We start from the raw sequence: 20,951 nt of genomic DNA on the forward strand, positions 1-20,951 counted from the left end.
TGCTTTGACTCTTTATTTTCCTTGGCTTATTTGCCTTGCACTTTGTGTAATTGACAAGTTTGTTGCATACTTTTGGGGCGCTTGCCAATTATCGAAAATGGCTTCGCTTGGCTGTAGCTAAAGTTGTATAATGCATTTGAGATTGCGATTAAGGAATGACTCAAATTTTGTATATTTGCGCACTCAATTAAATTAACTTCGAACGCTGCAAAAAAGCATGCTTTAAGTTTTTATGATTTAAATACTATGCACCTAAATAAATTAATTAAGATATTTTTAACAAAGTGTTTATATATTAAATCAAAGAAATTTGATTAAGAATTTGTACAATTTTTAAGATTTAGAAACAGTAAAATAAATATTTACAATTGAAGGTTACTTTAAAGTTTTCATTATATTATTTTTAAAAATATGAAAGTATTCATATATAACTATGTCACTGTTAATAAATAAAAAGATTTAAAATGAATTTAATTGAAGTAAACGAAGAAACACACTAAATTATTCTTCTGAATTGATATTTAAGATTAGATCAAATTAACTAAATGCTGATTATTGAAATTATTCAGTATTTTGCATTTAATCTAATTTATAAAAATTGTATTCTAATGTTCAGCCTTCAATTCGCCAAATAGATTAGAAACCTGCTGTCCTGCACAGTAAATAGTGCGTATACTTAATTTACCTAACATAATTAACTCTCAAATTTGATGTATCACACATGAAGTATATGCTGTTTTTTTACTCTTTTTTTATATATGTAAAACTCATATCATATATAATTTACTTCTATCTCAAATGGAATGTAATTATGCCTTCGGTTAAAGTAAATATGACTCACCGTTGTGGCAAATTCTTTGGGTATATGCTGCTGCTATTATCGTAAAACTATACTGATCATCTCATTGCGTATACTTAATCTAGCATTTAAGCCGAAATCAACGTTTAAGGCCCATCCAAAGCGGAGTGTTGACTGCAAATGCAAATGTTTGCACAATTTCGCGCATTGTTTTTTGCATATTTGCCGTAGCAGTAGCATTGCAATTGCGATTGCAATTGCGGCTGCTCAGTTGAAGGTGTTGTTGTAAAGCTCATTAAATGTTAATGACTCTCATTCTGTCCTCGTCTCACCCACAGGTCGCACACACAATGCCAACTATGCGCTCTACCACATCGGACAGCCAGCCACGGCGGGCGTCAAACAATTTGCAGAGACGGGCAAAACGGAGCAGCTGGACAGCAATGCTGGTGAGCAGCAGCAGCAGACGATGCAGGCGGCAGGCCAAGCGCACACACAGAAGCAGCAACCATCGCAAGGATTTGCCAGCGGAACGGAGCGGAGCGTATTCGATGAGTTCACCATGCCGGCAATTCAGTTGGGCGCAGGTCGAAGTGAGGCCAAAGTGTTTGTCGACAGTAATCACAGCTTGGTATCGCTAATGACGCGCATTGTCCCATCGCCGGATTGGTTTATAGGCGTCGACTCGTTTGAGGTAAGGCAACAGTAGTTGAACGAAAAAAAGGCAAACGCCGCAAACTGAAATCAATGACCATTTTCCTATTTGGCCTTTTTGTTGTGTGCTGCAGCTCTGCGTTGGCGGCTCATGGATTGATACGGTCACCGTTGAATTGGATCCACTTGATGCGGGCACCGACAACGGCTTCACCTTTACCGCACCCAATTGGCCAACGGCACCGCAGGGTGTCATCTATCGCATCACCTCACGCTATCCTGCCCATCCGGCTGGCAGTTTCTATTACCCGAAGAGCAAGCGTTTGCCTCCCATCGCCACATTTCAGTTCATCAAGGTAAGCTCTCTCTCTCTCTCTCTCTCTCTCTTTTCATTCTTTCGGCTCTTGAAAATATGCTTAAACAAGTTAATTAACTGCAAATTAGCAGTCAAAATGTTGCCCCTCCCCCTGCTACCATTTACAGCCCTAATGACTTTTCATGTGGCTCGCAACTCCGTAAAAAAAAATCAAAGTGCTAATGAGCCATTAGCATTACAATGGCGTCAAACATGTGTAACGCCAGTGCGTGTGAGGTTTGGTTTGCTGAATGTCTGTGTATGTGTGTGTGTAAGCTGGGGGTATATTCCCATATAAATCAGCTGCCACAAACCGCGCAGCTGCCATTGATGCAAAAAAAATGAAACGGATTTTAACAAAAAAGACAAAATGTGAAAAGAGAGGAAATAATGTTAATTATTGCGCATTAAAATTATATGCTTGGTGCAAACTCTGCGAATTAGCCAAGAGTCAGAAGATAAATGAAATAATTAAACTAAATGCACAATGCATGCGACACCAAAGAGATATATAGTAGAGAGGATGAGAGACAGAGAATGCAAATGAGCAGGGCTGGGCTGCATTAAAATATATAATAATTATGTGGAGTTCCATGGAATTTAGTAGCTCTCTAATTGAAACAAATTTGAAGTCGCCGAAATGTTTTAAAAATATTTAAACAAGAAATGGGTTAATTGAATCAAATGAAATATTTTCAGCTCGACGCTAGTTTAATAGATAATTTGCCACCAAACGGAGTATAAAATAGATGCATTTATTTTCAACTTAATAGTGCTTAAAATATTTAGTCTAGTGCAGAAATAAGTAAACAAAAATCGTATATTCATAATTGCTAAATCTAATTTAAATTGAAAACTTATTCAAATGTCAATAATTTCATTGTATCACTATATATACAAATTGTACAACGATAGTCTGCAATTTTCGTTATATTTTTAAACGTATTTTTTTTTCAAATTATTTGGATAGAATAAATTTGACAAAATATGTACATAAAAATGATAATAGTAAGCAGAATTCATGGTAGAATATTAAGTACGCAGAGTTTTGATTAATTTCATAAAAGATTGGCTGATACAACAAATAAATCAATTTTTGTTAGCTTTTTTAATGCATTTTTTTTCTTAATAACTTTCAATCTTTCTTTTGTTTTAAAAAATATCGTATTGATTTCCTTTCTTGCTGAATGTAGCTTTTGTAAAAAACATTATCTTTAATAGTAATCAGACGGTACTTTGATTTCAGATAAGTGTTCTTGAATTAGAATGTTATTTTATTAGTTAGAATAATTTATATTAATTTCAGACATGATTTCCGGGTATAAATACAGTAATTATTGTTAGATTTTTTAATTCAATTATCTTAGGTTTTGTAAAATATAACAATTATAAAAAAAAACTATTTTGGCAATCATGAAATTATTAGTGAGAAGAATTTATGGTAGATTGATTTCAGAGAAGACTGACATTAGAATACTAAATATGCCTTAAGTATGCAATAAATTATGGATAAGGCGCAGTTACATTATCTGGGCAACGTTATCTAGGTTTGCCATTACCATTAAAGGCACAAAGCCTTACTTGTCGACGTCATATTACGCTATCCATGGGTCTCAACCTTTATAAGCGCCAATCCATTAGCTGGCACAAATCGTGAACGTGAACGTGAAACATTTCAGCACAATGGTAATGCAAAATTTGCTAAGGACCTTACCAGAAAAGACCTCTACTCAATGGGAACAGGAGCGGCAAAAGTAGAAGCTGCCAATGAAACCGCCTCCACACACACAAAGGCATTGTAATTATATTGCTGGACGTACGATGTTCAGAAAGTGCGGCACTTACACTCACAATACAGGGGCCCCTCCCACTGTTCCCGTTATCCGTGTATTCCTAGCCATCCATTCCTTCACCCGCATCCCCAAAGCTTCTGCTAACCATTGCCGTAGCCGCTCATCAAAATTGCTTTTATGTGTGGCCGAGAGACGCACATAAAATTTACGCCCAACGCTTCTGGCAGATGTTTCAACTGCGTTTGCATAGTTTAGTTGCCGGTGGGCAGTTTTCTGGGGGCGGGGATGGTGGATAGAGGAATAGGCGTGGCACACCCATACACACACACACTCGGTACGTGTGGTCATTATTCTTTATTTGTTGGCCCAGCTCAGATGCTAGCCGAGCGCTTTAGTTCAGCTCGTCTTGTTCGTCTTCGCATTTTATTGGCTCCTGTTGTTATTGTTGCCATTGTTGTTATAGTAACGCCTTTTTGACACTACTAATTCTAGTTTTATTTCGTTTGGGAGCGAAAGCGGACATTGGGGAAGAAAGTCCTAAAAATGTCTACTCCTTTTAGTTCACTTTCCCGGAGCATAAACCATTTGTTAACAGCTTTGTTCACTTTTATTTTTAGCTGGGAAAAATTATATAAGCTGAAAAAAGATGTTGCCCTAGCTCATAATTTCTGTTTTAAAAACAGATAATAAATATCATTATTTTGTTTTTAATTTTTCGTTCATAAAATATGTAAATTCCCAACTATGAGATAATTTTAGCAGAAAATATCTGCTATTAAACTTTTTGGATTGAATGTTAATAATCGGTGCCGTGTTTCTTTAATATAATTTAAAAATATAAGAAAGTATATGTATATAGAATTCATATCGTATTTTATTGTGCAGTTTTAGTATTTTATTCATTATAAAAATGCAATATTTTTATACCCTATAAAGTATATATATTCTTGATCAGCATCAATAGCCAAGACAATATAACCATGTCTGTCCGCAAACAAGCGGTTTATAGCAAGAGCTGCGAATTTTGGTATATACAACAACAACTACAGTAATTGTGATTTCTGAAAATTTGGTTGCGATCAGATGAAAGTTATGGAAGTTATTAAAGAAATACTTTTGCATGGATAAAAACGCCTACTTACTCAGGGTCTTAGTTGCTTTGGCCGACAAACCGGTATATGTAAATACGCCGTTTGGTATATTTTTAGTATTTTTCTAACTGTTCTAACTGATAGTGTACCTCTTATTCGTTGTAACTAGTATGGTTAACTGCTTCGCCTTAGATTTGGCTACTTTTGTTTATGACCAACGAAATGGAAAGTTATTTACTTAGGAGAATGTTCGTCTGCTTTCTTTTATGGCCAAGACATGTGGAGCAGGCCAAGCCCTAAGTAGTTATGTAACTAAAAGAAGTCAGCCAACTTGACTAGCTATGTGTGCTGTGCTGTGCGATATGTATGGGTAATTATGTGTTGATTTGTTTGGGCATTAAATTCTTAAATTTGCTTTTAAGTGAAATGCCAGAAATTGTTGTGTGCCATTTGGCGCATGAAATCACGGATTGGTATGGAATTTTTGTGGGCACAGACGGGTCCAGGGCAGCTGTGAGTTTGGAGAGTTGAGAGTGAGGTTCTGGTTGTGGATCCGGGTTTCTGTAATCCACAAGGAATTTCACAGTATTTCTCTTGTTGTTATTCGAGGATTATGTGTACACGTAAGTGTGTGTGTGTGTGTGTGTGTGTGTGTGTGTGTGTGTGTGTGTGTGTGTGTGTGTGTGTGTGTGTGTGTGTGTGTGTGTGTGTGATTGAGAGAGTGTGCGTGTTTATTTCAATGCCACAAAAGCAACACGCGGCCGCTGTCGACGCATTTGCGAATGAAGCTTCCAAAGGTAGCCCTGCGATAAGCCTAAAACCCAAAGCCAGGCAAAAACAAGGCCAGCAACGCGGCAACGTGGCAATAACAATGTGAGGGGCGCTTGGCATAAGTATAGAAAATGACAGCAGCCCAAACAAATAAATTAAAATGCGCGACAGCGCGCCAACAAAAGTTTTTTCTCGCTCTGCTATTTTTCCGTTCCTAGTCGCTGTCACAGAAGGTCCTCTCTATCTCCCTCTCTTTCGGTTTTTGTGCTGCTATCTCACTCATCCATTCAATCCCCCCTTTAGCAGCATACCTGGACTATGCGAGTGAATGGTTGTGAAGCCCAGTGTCTGTGTCAATATTTGCCACAAATTGAAATTAGCAGCGCGTTAGGCGCACCTGTACTCACACTTATACTCACTCTCACACTTATACTCATTGCTTCTGCTCATGGTTATTCAGCAGCTGTGTGTGAATAGCCAGGAGCATTTGCTTTGCTTATGCCATGCACATAATCCGCGTAAATTAATATGCTGTACACACACATATTTGTGCAAGCACATAGTCACATGTGCCAGTGTGTGTGTGAGGATGTGTGAGTGTGTGTGTGTTAGTAGTGTCTCTAACATTTGCTCTGCCCAGTCTCTAACAATCTCCTTCCCATTTGCAGCTGAAGGAGTACGAGCTGAGCGAGGTATTCAACATTGCCGAGGATGATCGCAAATATGAAATGGTTCAGACCCAAACACACCTGGATGCCGAGCACAATCACGTCGAGATGAATAACGAGCTGTCCGCAAGCATTGAGCGAGAGCGACAGAGAGAGCGAGATGGCGACAGAGATGGACAGACACCGCAACAGCTGCAGCTGCAACAATACGATGAGGAGCGACAACGCATTCGCTCCCAGTTGCTGGCCAAAATGAATCCCATGTGAGTTGACAACATATTCCAGTCATACATTAAATATCGTCTTTGTATACTTAAGTTTATCGAACCAAAACGATTCCTAATATATGAATACACGGTTATGGAGGTCTGCAGCTGAAAGTTTTCATTAGGTTTTATGAATAATTACACATTGGTTTAGTGAAGCTAATAATAGATGCAATTAGCAGCATGAAGCATTAATCAATATTCATTCGATTGCCATTAATTACAGGCTACCAAAATAAACGTGTAAGAAATATACATATAAGTGTGCTCGAATGTCAGATACCCTTTTGAATAATAGAAACAAAATATCGTATTAGTGTATTTACAAAGTAATACAAAAATATCTTAAAATAAAATAGTGTATATCTATCTATATCTATCTAATGTATATCACCTTTGAATAAAGGGAAAACGGTGTGGAAAAGTATTGAAATATATTTCGTAAATATACTAATATACCATAGAATTGAAAATATCAGAGATTATACACCTAAAACAATTAAGTCTTGATGACTGAGCCTTTTTTGCTATACAATATTATCTTGAACTACTTCTAAGATATCTATCGCAAGGGAAATCATAAAGACAGTATTTATTATTCTGTGTTCATTTACTTCTTATATCCATGTGGTATAAGGATATAAACACGATTGACATGCAATTATAATTTTAGCTTGTAGCTGTCACTAGACTTAAATACACCATAGTTCATTACACACTCTCTTTCAGAACAACAATTAATCCAAAAATAAGTAAAATGATTTATTATCAAGGGAAACAAAGTGCAGGACGCACACCAAATGTGCTGCTCACCCTTATAACCTCTCTAAATTAATTCCATTTCCTGAATCAACTGCACATAGAAAGTAGAGCAGTGTTTGGCAATGTGTTGCAGCTGAGGCTCTCACTCAATGGCAGCAAGCAGGTAGATATCAATTTGCCATACTTAACATACGAGTAGAGCGTCAGGTGTTGCTGCTTAGATGAGAGAAGTTCTTTCAACACATTCGAAGCAGCTGGCTGAAAGAAAGCCAAAGTAAAAAGAAGAAAAAACGAGAAAAACATGCAAGCAGCAAGCACACATTGCAGCCCATTACCCCACTTTACGTAAAGGTGGATTGCAAGATGGCTGACTGAGTGGCAGAGATCGTGGCACGTAGCTGGCTAATGCTGCATCTTTAAAAAGCTCGCCCCAAAAATGCAAAGAGAGAGAGAGAAAGAGACTGAGCGAAAGAGAAAGAAGAAATAGAAAAGACTGCGAAGAAAGGAAATCCAACTCCAATGTCGGGCAATGTCCTCGACGTGCACAAGCGCAAACTACAACTAATCCAGTGCGAGGCTACAGCTACAACTACAGCATCAGCTCCAGCTACAATGCCGTCAACATTTCCGTGCCACGCCCATTTGCGTGCTACTTGGAGTGGATTTTTGGCACCATGGGCACTGGTAACCTGCATATTTAATGACAAACTCGGGGCGAGGGCGGCACACGTACGTGTTTGAGTGCCAAGAAGCGAAATCCAAAACCTATGTAAGAACTTAGCCAGGCAACTGGCTAAAGTGCCCCCTGCGCCTGCATGCGAGAGAGGCATAGCGGGAGTTTTATAAAAAAAAAAAAAAACAATTGGCAAGCTGACAAGAGCGCCAACAGCTAACCAAAACCAATGCCAACACTTGCTCGGACGGTGTAATTACTTGCAATCTTATCAATGCCCTCATGTTCTACCTATAAAAGCCAAAGCACCTGCCTCGCCAGCTCTGTCAGTGCAGTTACAGCACACTCAACCTACAGACAACACGCAGTATAGTATCGCAACATGTTTGCGAGGCCAGCAATAATATCATTTGATGCTCTCGTCTTCACATTTAACATGGCAAAGCATCAACTACTACGACAACAACAACAACTGATACAACAACAAAAACTTCTACGACAACAGCAACAACTTCTATGCCGACAACAACAACTACTTCTACGTCAACAACATCGACTGCAACGACAGCCATAAATATTGCAACGTTTTAGTCGATTAAGAGAATAATAATTGCATCTCAGTGCGTTGTATAAACCTATATGAAAAACAATTAAATGGTATATTAATATACTAGTGCACTCAAAATATACAAAATATATATAGAGTACAGAATATACCAGATTGTTAAGCAAAGCTAAGGCAGCTAATGCCCAACTGCAGCAATCCTTTTTTTTTTCTTTAAATAACTCGATTTTTATCTGACCGCAACCAAAAATCGTAAATATAATATAACGCTTGCTATTGGATCTTTCTCGATGTGTGGTGCTAGAAATAGACGTGGAAAATAACGATAATAAAATTGATCTGCGTGCAAAAATACCAATTACTGTCGGCCAAAAATTTGGCATATGTATCTTAAAGTCTCTGAGATCTACCATTTCATATTGTATCATATGTATACCATAAGCACTTTAATTGCATTTTCAAATTTAGTGTTCCACTAATTTTTTTCTTTTAATATATTATTCATAAAATGGTGGTCTCATACATTGAAAATATAGTTAAAATAAAGCAGATTTAAGGTAAACAGACGAAAATGAATTTTAAGGCCAATTATTTGTTTCAAGAAAATAAAATTCACGTTTGTATGCAGAGCCAAAAGCTACCGAAACCAATTGCAAAACCAGGTTAGACAGTGTAATTACTTGCAATCTTATCAATGCCTTAAATTTTTGGCTATAAAAATCAAAGCACCTCCTGGACAGCTCTATCAGTGCAGCCACAACAGACTCAAGCGACAGACATTACGCCGTATAGTACGAAACATGTTCGCGTTGCCCGCAATAATCACACTTACTGCCCTCAACTCAACATGCAACATGCCGCAGCAGCAACAGCAGCCAAGACAACAACTTCAACTGCAAAAGCAGCAACAAAATATAAAAAAACGTAAGCTTTGTGACTTTAAAGAATTGGATGGAATTTAGAATATTTATATCACTTGCAGAGCAAAAGAAAGTTAAGCGTCAACCGAAAACAAAAGAACTTTCGCCAAAACAATGAAAATTGCATACACATTCAAGATCAATTCAATTTCAATTATAATTATATTATTAATGGAATTATAATTATACCACAATGCACTTCAATATCAAAAAAAACCGCTCGGAGAAAGAATTGAACGGGAAGGAAATTCGCCTTTCACCTAGCTATGCTAATGGATAAATTTAATAATATGCAATATTGGATTTTAAAAGAGAATAAAAACTAGCGAGTCACAGTAATTGTTTTTCTTTAATTTACTATTCAAAGTGATAAAATTAAAATAGAATTTCGCGTTGCTTTAGTGTTTCTCTAATATATTTATTATGCTATACTACTTTCTTATTTAATAGCTGAACTCGGACAGTACTTTTGTGGCCCCTAAATTTGATCAAATAGATCATTTAAATAATGTTCTCAATTATAAATATGATATTCAAATGTAATTTATTGTTTAGTAATAGTTGATGTTGGTGATTAATAGTTGATGAGTTGTTGTTGGCATAGTTTTGGTATAATTAATATACCTTATGATATAAATCAAGAGCATCATCTAGTAAAGCACACTTGACTGAAGCTTTCTCTCTTATTTTACATACTTTGTACGTGTATGCGAAAGTAGCCTTTAACTAACAAATACTTCAAACATTTTTATTTAAATTAACTTAATTTGAATTTTTGGGACCAAACCAACATTCTTTGGAAATTATTTTTACATTATAATATAAATTTGTGACAAAATATATTTCAAACATATTTGAAATACACGACATTGTTTATTTACAAAAGGCTTTTTCTGGAAATCTCTTTTCGATTGTCGAGTTTTTGGGAAGTACTTCAATGTTATCTAAATGATTCATTTTGAACTATGTCAATAGCCCTAGTATTATTTTCGAAGCCATGACCACAGTCGAGTTTAAATTGTATCCGAGTAGGGGACATGTGTGATTAATTATCTATACTATCTTATCATTGGGTGGTCTAACATATGCTGATTATAAAAGAAAGTCGAATTCCTGACAATACCCACAGTAAAGTAAACTGTGTCTAGACAACAACACCTCGCAACAAAACGACAACATGTCGGTGCCTCCAGCAACTCTTGTAATTATTGGTGCGGCAGCAACCAATAACGAAAGACAAAGGCGAAGGGAAAGGCAAATGCAACAGAGCAGTAAGCAATAATTGAATTCGCATTATGCGTATACATAATTAATACAATTTGCAGAAGCGAAAGCCAAGCCACAATCCAAGACAAAAGAAGAAGAATGCAATCTAGGCAAACAATCACAACAAAAACAGTCACAATCGCCCGAAGACAAGTCAAATATTTGCAAAATCAGTTAGTTATGCGTTTATATCTAATCAGTGGAGATTTGTGGCATGAAAATATATTTACTATGACACAAGCATTGTCTATAAATTGAATGGGTCGAAACAAATACATTTTAGTTAAGTGTCGCAACTAAAACGCAGTTGAGGCCGCGAGAAGAAATAAACGAAATAAACGATAAAATGCAAAGGACGACAACAACGACAACCATTGAGGAAATTGGCTCAACTGATACGATAAATGTTGCAACGATAAGCGAAACGATAGGCATCACAACAATTGAGACAACTCCGACGCCGGCTGAGCGCCAACCTCATCATCATCTTCGTCATCATCGACATTCACAAAGGGAAGAGAACGAAACGACTTTAGTTATAACTGATGTTAGCGACGATGCTACTCTTATCATAGAGACTGACACAGAACAACCACAAGACAGGCATCAGCATCGTCATCATCATCATCATCATCGTCATAAGCATCACGCTAAAGAGAAGCAAACAGTATCACAACCACTAGATCCACTCGAGCCGCCGCCGCCACCGTTGCCCACATCGTCGCCACCCTATCTAACACCCACCGAGGAGCTAACGGAGGTTGTGTGGCAAACGGACTTAGATCTGCCGCCACAGGCGTCAGAAGCCATATTACCTGCCCCTCTCCCCACAATCAGTTCGCAGCCAGTTGATGAACCCACACTGCCTACGCCTCCGGTTTATCAGTGGCAACCTGCGATGCCGGCGACAGCAGCAACAACAGCAACATCAGCAGCCACCTTACCAACAACGACAACAGCAACAGCAGCATCCACTGTACCAACAACGACAACAGCAAAAACAACAGCACCTCAACCAATAGTGGTGTGCCAAACGGAGCTCATCATCGAAGAGCCTACTCAGATCGCATCGCCTCCACCTCCACCTCCAGCAGCAACAGTAGCAGCAGTAGCAGCAACTGAATTGGTCCTCGTTGGCACAGTTTCTGTCGAAGCCACTGACAAACCTAAAGAGCGAAAGAGCTACAGAGTCAGCACCGATTTGGCGGCGCCACCGCAAGAGCCAAGGAAACGTTGCTGTTGCATCATTGCCTAAGTGCTGCGAGGCATTGAAAATATTCCATTTAAGGCTTCATTTATAAATGCGTGCGACAGTCAAATGGAAAGAGCATATCTTAGCATTTTAAGCATAAACTTAAATGCAAATCAAGTTGAACAAATAATTCTGACCTGAAGCTGTAACTTTTACAAAAAATATATATACTCGTACCTATGAATATTAATTCTGAAGAAGATGTCTTTAGTTTTCATGCCACTTTTCAATTGTTACTCTGAATGCTAATGTAGTTAAATGTCTAAATGTAGAAGGATTTTGTTTAACTACTTTTAAATTTCTCACTTTTCCTTAATCATGTCAAATTTTCCCTTGAACATAGCAAATTTGGAATAGCAAAAAAAGTTATATAAGTCACAGTGCTTTAAAAATTAGTAGAAAACTTACCAGATAACATAAAAAAATAAATAAAATAGACAATCCTTGAAATGGCAAAAATTTCTTATTTTTCGCAGTGTGGCTTTTTTCATGCCATCAGAGCTATGGAGAAACGAAAAACAAAGCCTTAAATAGTAGAATTTAAATATAAAGAAGAGAAATATTAAACTGTAGTCAGGTTTCTAACTTGATACAGTTAGTATTGGAGGCATGCCTCAAAGAATTCGCTTGCTACTCGTAGCAAAACACACTCATCGTCTACCCATGACAAAGCTACCTTATCAGCATGTGAACTTAAGCTACCGCGTACAACGGACTTATCTTATCGCTAATGATCAGAGGGTGAGGGGAACTTCTGCTGGCTTCCAATGTTGCAAACAAAATCACCGTCGTCGCTGACAAGACGTAATTGATAATTAATTAGAGGCCGCCACTTGAGGGTAACTCCAAAGCGAATGACCACATCGATAAAACACTTGACGGCAGTCAGTCAACAGCCAGAAGCCGTTGAATATCACTCGAGAAGGAGCGTGCGATGCCTCCACCTCCAAGACATGGGGGCTACGGGCCCGGTCCTGTCATGCGAGGTCCACCTCCTGGACCTGGCTTTCGTCCCGGACCACCGGGACCCAACATCAATGTGGGTGTCAATATTGGAGGACCACGTCCCCCGCCCATTGGCGTGGGCATTGGCATAGCACCGCCGCCGGTCATCATTGGCGCACCGCCAGTCGTCATCGGCGCTGCCCCACCGCCAGTTATAGTGGAAACATTTCCACCTCCTCGTCCTCCAGTCATAGTCGAGACAATCGGACCGCCGCGACCGGTTGCAACTGTCTATACACAGCCGGAAGTCTGTTGTTGTGTCATTCAATAAAGACGGATGTCTTCTTGTGTCTGCGTGTGTGTGTGAATAAGACAATATATTCCATAAGATATATATTTGTATCTGAATCTTAAACATGTATCTACTTTTTGACTGTGAATAAATTTGTTAAGTTTTGTGAGCGCAATTTTTATTTTCCATTTTCAATTTGAATGGTATCATCAAAGGAAATATTTAAATTGCCGCTGATAATAATTTAAACATTTTGAGTGATTGGTTAAACTATGCTTACAACTATTAGAAAATAACTTGTGATACAAGAACTGATGGAAAGTTACAATCTACTGCACTTTACTACTCCGGCACACAAATTAATCAATGTCAAAAATTTAAATAAAAATGTTGACTCTGGACTGTGATTATAGTTGTATATTTTGGTCGTAATTTATTATCAACCAAAAACTATGTTTGAAATTCGATGCACGAAATTATGTGTTTCAAGAGTAGCATACAATTTACTAGGGATGAATTATGCTACATAATTTAATACTAATATCAATATCCCTTAACAACTAATATAGTGCTTTAAAAAGACCTAAATCAATATGGGAAAAAGGCCTTTAAGCAAGTTCGATATTGACTAAAATAAAGTAACTTGTATGCTGCATACTTCTGCACAAATTCAAATTGCGCATAAAATTACATTTACTGAATACATTTTGATGCGCTTTTCTAACGGTAATTGCCCCAAGCATGATGAACACAAATTGTTGCTAATAACTGCCACCAATATACACACACAAATACACATAGACAGCCGCACTCACACATGTGAGCACAGGACACATTTCTTTCTTGCTTCAGAAAAAAAACAACGAAATGTTTGTAATTTCAATTTAAGAATTTTCTTCATTATTTTCGTTAGGGAGTCGGCAGCCTTTTGCGTTTGCTGCTGGCAACGCTTTTCCACGCATTCGACGCTTTTGAGGCTTTCACGTCTGGCGACTCATTCGAGTCTTTAGTCTCGCTCCGCGTTTTCAATATTTTCGCCAATTTACTCGGCATTTTTCGGTCGCTGCCTTTGCCTCTTGATTTCGCTCCGTCGTCTCGTTCCATGTTTTTTCTCTTTTGCTTTCTTTTATTATTATTATTATTATTTGCGCGATTTTGCACGGTGTATGTGGGGAGGGGACATGGGTATGCAAATAAACGAAAAGTGCAGGAAACAAAACACGGAAGTCGGCCCGGAAGGAAGGAAGGAAAATGGCGGCGGCACAGCAAATGTTGCTTCTACCTCCGATTCTGGAGGTTTCTGAGGAGCACATCCAGCAAACACACATATACATACATACTGGATAACTGCAAAAGGCAAATTTAAATTGAAATTGTCTACAGCTGACGTGCTGAAATAAGAAACATGCTCTGTCGGAGAACACCTTTTGCTACAGCCAACGTGGCGTATGTGTAATCTTACTATACGTGTGTGTGTGCGAATTAAGGAAGGAAAATCGTGCTTGTTATGGAGCGATTTATATTGTGAGCTATTTAACAAAATCATAAAGCAATTCAATTGATTCAAAAAATAAATTATCTTCATGAAATATTGCATTTATGTAAAAAAAAATTATATCGAAATAAATTTCATATTAATACCGTACTACAATAACTATATATCAATAAAAGAAAACGTTTTTTCAGAAATAAGAAACATTTACATTTAGTCGAGGGGACTGTGAAACAGGCGCATTTATTTTCAATAAAAGCAACGAAGTGTGGTACTATTCATAAAATATACCTAATTAAATGAATAAAATGCTATATAAATATACTAAAAAAAAAACTGACATATACCAACTAATATATTTGGTGTATCGATATACAATTACATTAAAAATATACAGAAGTGCAAAATACATATAACCAATTGTCAACCGAATTAGTTATAATCCACTTCTTCTCGATGTGTTAGCAGGTATACAAAATAAGAAATATTTGTCCCTTTGTTTGCTCCCAAATTCGCTTTAAGTATGTCACAATTTAAGAAGCTGATTTCGCTAAAACTTACAACTTAGTAACTGTCAAACTCTGACGATGTTTTTAATTAGGTTTACTTTAAGCAGTTGTTATATTTAGAATTGTATAATTAATTAAATTCATTTCTCTGCTCAAAGTCTCAATATTTATACAGACAACAATATTTGTTTATTTTACTGTTCCACAGCTACAACAACAGCCAACAACCGCCACCAGCGGTGGTCAGCGTAGTGCCGAAGAATGATAAGCATGCGCTGATGCAGAGCATTGCCAACAGCTACAGGCGCACGGATGTGGGCAATGACAAGAACAACAACAACACCACCTACCCGGCCCAAGTTCCGGCAAAGGACATTGCTGCTGTTGCTGCTCCAACACGACGTCGGTCGGGGTCGAGGCTGGCGTCGAAGCGGCGTCGCGACTGTCGCGTGAGCCACTGGTCGGAGTGGACGGCCTGCAGCAAGAGCTGCGGCATTGGTGAGATGCATCGATATCGCAAAGTCATCAAACACGGCAAGAGGGGTGGGCGACCATGTCCGGCACTGCAGCAGTCCAAATGGTGCGGCACCGAGCGCAATTGTCATGGGCCTCAGAGCTATTTTAATTGGTAAGTTGCAATCATGCTCATGCCACGTATTCTCAGTAATTGTCAAATATGCATTTAATTTTCGGAAAATGTCTGCAGGTCCGATTCCGATACATGAACACGCTATGCTGGACCAAGCGATATATAAATATAATTTTAATTTAAGGCGTAAGAATTGCTTTTTGTGTGGAAAATGAAAAACAGTAGAAACGAGAGACGGAGAGAGGGAGAGGGATAGGGAGAACCCCCCACAGCGGAGAGAACCAGGCGGAGACCTCAGCAGCTGCAGATCGATTTTAATTTAAATTTAAATTTAGATTACGATACGAAATTGAAATTGAATTGAACAAAATTTTAAAATGCACGCAAATGCAGACAACCAAAAGTTTGAAACTAACTCAAATTGAAAGAAAAAGCAAAACTTAATAATCATGAAAATTGCATATGAAACCGAGGACTACTGACAATATTAAAAACAAAATGGATTTAAAAAACATATGCTGAACTGCTCCAAGTTCCACATTGGAAAGCATTCGAGGGAGTCAAATGTTTCGAATCGGTGTCAATCGTGGAATTTGAAGCAGCTCTGAAACACAATTTTGGCTAATGAAGAGAACATTTTAAGTTGTTCTTTTGAGTTGCTTAAGCTAATTTTAATGTATAAATCAAGCAGAAATTTCTGAGTACATGTGTCATATATAAAAGAAATGCGAAAAACCAAAAAAATTACTATTTAGTAGTCGTACAAATTTAAGATGCAAGCGAGTACGAGAGCGCTTTAATAAAATGCGCTACTAATTATTTATGGGAACTATCTAAACTATATACCCTATAAAATTAATTATTTCACAAATTTGGAGAAACGAATTCAAAGATGATGCCAACAGTAGAGTTTTATTTTGAAATCGAAATATTTTTTATTTTTGTTCTACATCGGAAGTTTTAATATTTTTTTTACAATAGCCATTTTTTTAAATTGCTCTCGTATGTATAAGTATATTAACTGAATCAAAGAAAAAAAAAAAAACAAGCGTGAAAATTTGCGTAACCAAACAAGGAAAACAACCAAAACCAAAAAGAAAACGTCGCACACACACTCGAAACTAGCGGTTGAAGAGTGTGTGGAGGGCAGCAATTAAGCTAACATTAGATGTAAACTAAGTTAATTATACTTAACAGATTGCAATAAAAGTAAAAGAACAACTATAACAATAACAGCAAGAGCAACAGTTAATTATATTTTACTTTCAAAAGTGTCTACAACAAGTTCAATTTGAGCTCGGGCAAAGTTTAGCAGACTAATAGTTTGATAGTCATATGACCACAAAGTAGAAAGTCGCTTTAGTTTGACAATTTCACGGTTTGACAAGCAAACAGTTTGAGAGTAGTTGACAGTTGTAGAGGCACTCGGCTTGAGCAGTCTTTGACATACCAAATGTAAAATAAAGAAAGCAAATCGCAAACAAATTAGTCATTAATACAATTATGATGTAATGAAATAAAGAACAACTGCAAGTGCATAAGACATTTTGTAAAATAAATCAACAGAAAAATAACAAACTAATAAAAATCAATGCATCGTAAACTGTAATCGCAACGAAATACTTCAATCACATTCAAATCCTCTTTCGATACTCCCGATATCTAATCCAAGTAGGCAAAATAAGCTTCAACAGCCCCGAGACGGTAATGCAGAGTCCGGCAAAGGCAAATGGAGCCATATAGCCACCAGTTTTGCTGACCAACAGCCCCCCAAAAGTGGTGCCAATAAATACACCCAGACCCATCGCCAATGCCGTGATGCCAAAAGCATTGGTCAGTTTCGAGAGGCCCAAGTAGCGCACATAGATTAGAGCTCTCAGTGTGGCAAAGACAGCTGAGAAGGGCATAATAAAAAAAGAGGTAATCACCAGGAGGTAGCAACCGCTGCTCACCTGGTGCTACGCCATATAGCAATCCGTAGGCAAACTGAAACCAGACCAAGTCGCTGCCATAGAAGGCGCTAACAAAGACCATGGCGCCGCCAAGCATCATGCCGCCTCCGCAGATATAATTCGTCCAGTTCCTCAATTTGTAGGCCACAAAACCGCAGACGATCCGCATCAGAAAGCTGGTGGCCCCAATTGCAGGTCCAATCCATTGGGCATACTTCAGCGGTATGGTGGTGCGTTCCTTAGAGTACACAAAAGGTATATTGAAGCCCATGGGATAGAGGAATGCGGAGGTTAGTAGCACACGAAACTCGAAGGTTCTCAAGAGATGCATGTCAAAGAGACGATTCATTGCCTTCATTGCCTTAGTGCGCACCCAACCTCTCTTTTTGTCCTTGCGTGGCTTCTTGTGTCGCTGCCCTTGTGTATGCGAGGTGGGAGTGGGTGCGGGAGAAGAACCGCCAGCTTGTGACGTTCCCTCCGAGTCGGGTAATACCACCGAATCATCGGTGCTGTCGTAGTCGTGGATGTTGTGCAAGCCATAGGCAATTCTTTGAAGCTACAAGCACCATTCACAAATTAAAGAACAGAAAACGAATATATTTTGTACACTCACATGAGCTTGCGAACCAACTAACTCCAGTTCCTTGCCCTCGAACTGCTCGACACTATGGGGCGTGGTGTAGTCGGCAGGACCTGTGTAGAAGAGATCCTCCCGTTGCATGGGATCGGCACGTACAACATAGTTGCGTTCGGAGCGCTCATCGTCCGATTGGGCATGTCGATGATGTTGGACTCTGACGGGCTTTTTCCTAAAGCATGGCAAGCAACGGCTTGCCCAACGGCGACAGCGTCCTTGCTGCTGGGGAGGTTCGTAGTTCTCAAGCACAGCGTGTGATCTCCTCGAGGAGACATCGTCAACCAGAAAATTGTGTACGTAGAAATTGCCATAATACTCATTCGAACTAGATGTCGTCAAGTGGTCATTATGCAGTACACCCACGGGAGTGGGAGCCACCTCCAGATAAGCTAGGGCCATGAACGTAATGAGCAGTATGAGAATGACTTGAAATCGGATCGTGTTCCGCCAGCCAAACTTCACCACAAGCAGACTATTGGCGATGGAGAATAGAAAAATGCCAGCGCCAGCTCCAGAGCACGAGAAGCCACTGGCGATGGGTCGATAGCGTTCAAAGTAATAGCCAATGATGAGCTGTGAGCTCACCCAGATCATGCTAAGTCCAGGACCACCTGTAGAAACTGAGACATTTGTAGTTCCGCTGCAATGTCATAAGATTTGTAGCCTACCAATGATGCTGTAGAATATGATCATCAGGGGCAGATTAGGACAAAAGCTGGCCAGTAGTATGGATGCGGCTGAAATGACGACGCCGAGCAAAGCCACCGGACGGAAGCCATAGCTATTGATGAGGGCACTGGAGAATGCGCCACCCATGAAATAGCAGCCAATTTGTATACTGCCCACGAGAATAACCTGAGCACTGCTCACATTGAACTCCTCGCTGATGTAGGGCAACAAAATACCAATGGAGAACACAATGCCATCGACTATGAGCTGGGCCAGAAAACTGAGGACCAACACCAGCCAACCGTAGCCACCATCTGGAGGTATTGACATATAAATCTGAAATTGAAGCGGAGTTAGAAGTCATCAAGAGTGATTCAACTTCTTCTCGCTTACAAATGCCATGCCCGATGCCAATTTGTAGCCTTGGGGGTGATTCGCTTGGGGATTATTGGGATCCGTTGTTTCGCTGTTGTACAGAAGCATGGATCCGCTGCTGCTTAAGTCGCCACTGCTGATTTCGGTGCGCAACACAGTTTGCGATGTATCCGACATTGGAAGATCCGATTCCAAGGAGTTGAGCATTCTTTCCGGTGAGTTTGTGTCCTTCGCGAATGTCACTTGCTTCTCTACCGAATCGTCTGAATCATATGGAGGAGCAGGCTGTATTCTGTGTCCTGCAAAAGCAAGTGTAATCGTATTTAACTTTATAACCCATGAACTCGACATGAAGCATACTTTTCTTGAACACTTTGACCACCTTTGTGGTGAGCGGTTCGTCCAGGTCATATGGATCCGAGTTGCTGGACTTCCAGCTGGATGGACGATTTTCGTTGCCAGACGCAGCTATGGAGTGCTCAGTTCCTGTGCGGTGCGAGACGGTTCCCACCTGTGCATCCCGCTTTATTGCTGTCGACTGTGCATCCAAAAGTATTATCGGCATTTGCTGTTGTAGCACTTCCTCTCCATTTGCCTGCTGTTCGTCGTCGTCGTTGTAGTCGTCACCGTCATCAATGCTCGCTGTTGTCAATGTGGAATCAAAGGTTAATCGTCGGCTCGCTGGCTGCCGTACGATGTCAACGGAGGATCTTTGGGGTACCAAGGTGGTGGTACTATCCTCGGTCGTTGTTCTGCGCTCCTCATCCCGAGGCGATGACATTCGACTACGTGTGCAGCTTGTGGTTAGCTGTTGGCTCTCACTTCTACCAAGACACACTTACCTACCCTGGCTAGGTTTTCGACTCATTTTTCGTTTTGGGTCATGCTGACATTTTTCTCAAATCTCTCTTTTTCCTCGCTCTCTATCTGTCTGTCACTCCATGTGGTTGCCGCACCCAATCCAAGTCTTAATGTCAATGGCAGCCCGTTAACTTTCAGCATGCGACAGTCATGAGTTAGTTCCACTTTCGGTGGCAGTTGCACTTGCAGTTGCCTGCTAGATATGAGAAATTCCAAGCTGCCGACCGCGACTTCGCCTTTGGCTGTCGCCCTAAAGCTGCTGCCGTGCAGCTGTTGTGGCAGACAGCCGTGACAACACCCCTTTCATCTCAACCAACACCCACACTCCCACCCACATTCTCTGAGCTCAGTAGCAAGTTGCTTTTACTGCAACTGTTACTTTTGCCATCTCCCATTTCCATTGCCAGTCCAGTTGTTGTTTATTTTGGCACTACGAAATTGCATCAGTGCAATTTCATTGATTGCAAGTAAATGAAATCATTCCTCAATCGCACCCGACGCCAACTGCAACTTCATCTGCAACTTGGACTCTGTCTTTGTTCCGATTTCAACATTACGTGAATTTTCCATTTCTACGTCCTCCGACTTTTTACATTCCCCACGACACAAAGGCGACTGGTAAGTGCAATTTGTGCATTATGCGAACTTTGAGTACCAAATGGCAATTACTTCATTTACAGCATTATTTAAATATTAAGATATTGTAATCTGTGTTGAAATGATAAAGGATTTTTGGTTAAGATAATTTGTAAATCAAAATTGAACACTTTAATAAATAAATTTAAATCACTTGAG

The 20,951-nt window shown here is 39.3% G+C and overlaps 4 protein-coding genes across 6 annotated transcripts in view; 3 read left to right on the top strand and 1 right to left on the bottom strand.

The window, feature by feature from the left end:
- The window catches only part of LOC133841764 (uncharacterized), a 55,608-nt gene extending 39,072 nt beyond the window's left edge, over positions 1-16,536 (top strand). The window contains exons 2-6 of the mRNA XM_062274476.1: positions 1,138-1,493; positions 1,588-1,809; positions 6,132-6,394; positions 15,282-15,701; positions 15,780-16,536. Of these exons, the coding sequence (XP_062130460.1) occupies positions 1,138-1,493; positions 1,588-1,809; positions 6,132-6,394; positions 15,282-15,701; positions 15,780-15,798 (1,280 nt within the window). The 3' untranslated portion in view covers positions 15,799-16,536. The remainder of the gene's footprint in view (positions 1-1,137; positions 1,494-1,587; positions 1,810-6,131; positions 6,395-15,281; positions 15,702-15,779) is intronic.
- On the top strand, positions 10,081-12,393 carry LOC133843959 (protein hunchback). Of its 2 annotated transcripts, XM_062277738.1 has the most exons (3): positions 10,082-10,588; positions 10,643-11,522; positions 11,559-12,393. In XM_062277738.1, exons 2-3 carry the CDS (start codon positions 10,930-10,932, stop codon positions 11,836-11,838), a joined length of 873 nt encoding a protein of 290 aa, XP_062133722.1. In that variant the 5' UTR covers positions 10,082-10,588; positions 10,643-10,929; the 3' UTR covers positions 11,839-12,393. The 2 variants fall into 2 exon arrangements, with proteins under 2 accessions (XP_062133721.1, XP_062133722.1); XM_062277737.1 differs by having other exon boundaries at positions 10,081-10,588; positions 10,643-12,393.
- On the top strand, positions 12,662-13,247 carry LOC133843960 (uncharacterized). Its single transcript, XM_062277739.1, has one exon. The coding sequence runs from the start codon at positions 12,770-12,772 to the stop codon at positions 13,109-13,111; it is 342 nt and encodes a 113-aa protein (XP_062133723.1). The 5' UTR covers positions 12,662-12,769; the 3' UTR covers positions 13,112-13,247.
- A 760-nt stretch (positions 16,537-17,296) lies between the features above and the next one.
- Positions 17,297-20,246, bottom strand: LOC133841763 (uncharacterized). Of its 2 annotated transcripts, none has more exons than XM_062274474.1 (7): positions 20,138-20,246; positions 19,656-20,080; positions 19,314-19,594; positions 18,920-19,256; positions 18,228-18,862; positions 17,615-18,170; positions 17,297-17,556 (listed from the first exon to the last, which is right to left on the bottom strand). In XM_062274474.1, exons 1-7 carry the CDS (start codon positions 20,161-20,163, stop codon positions 17,297-17,299), a joined length of 2,520 nt encoding a protein of 839 aa, XP_062130458.1. In that variant the 5' UTR covers positions 20,164-20,246. The 2 variants fall into 2 exon arrangements, with proteins under 2 accessions (XP_062130458.1, XP_062130459.1); XM_062274475.1 differs by having other exon boundaries at positions 20,142-20,227.
- Between the last annotated feature and the right edge of the window lie 705 nt (positions 20,247-20,951).

The sequence above is a fragment of the Drosophila sulfurigaster genome, chromosome 3, assembly GCF_023558435.1.
Source record: "Drosophila sulfurigaster albostrigata strain 15112-1811.04 chromosome 3, ASM2355843v2, whole genome shotgun sequence".
NCBI lineage: Eukaryota > Metazoa > Arthropoda > Insecta > Diptera > Drosophilidae > Drosophila > Drosophila sulfurigaster.

Coding starts and splice junctions, on each gene's coding strand:
- LOC133841763 (XM_062274474.1), bottom strand. CDS start 20,163: ATGAGTCGAAAACCTAGCCAGGGTAG. Junction 19,257..19,313: donor TGGCATCGGGCATGGCATTT/GTAAGCGAGAAG, acceptor CTTCAATTTCAG/ATTTATATGTCAATACCTCC. Junction 18,863..18,919: donor CATATTCTACAGCATCATTG/GTAGGCTACAAA, acceptor CAGTTTCTACAG/GTGGTCCTGGACTTAGCATG.
- LOC133843959 (XM_062277737.1), top strand. CDS start 10,930: ATGCAAAGGACGACAACAACGACAACCATTGAGGAAATTGGCTCAACT.
- LOC133843960 (XM_062277739.1), top strand. CDS start 12,770: ATGCCTCCACCTCCAAGACATGGGGGCTACGGGCCCGGTCCTGTCATG.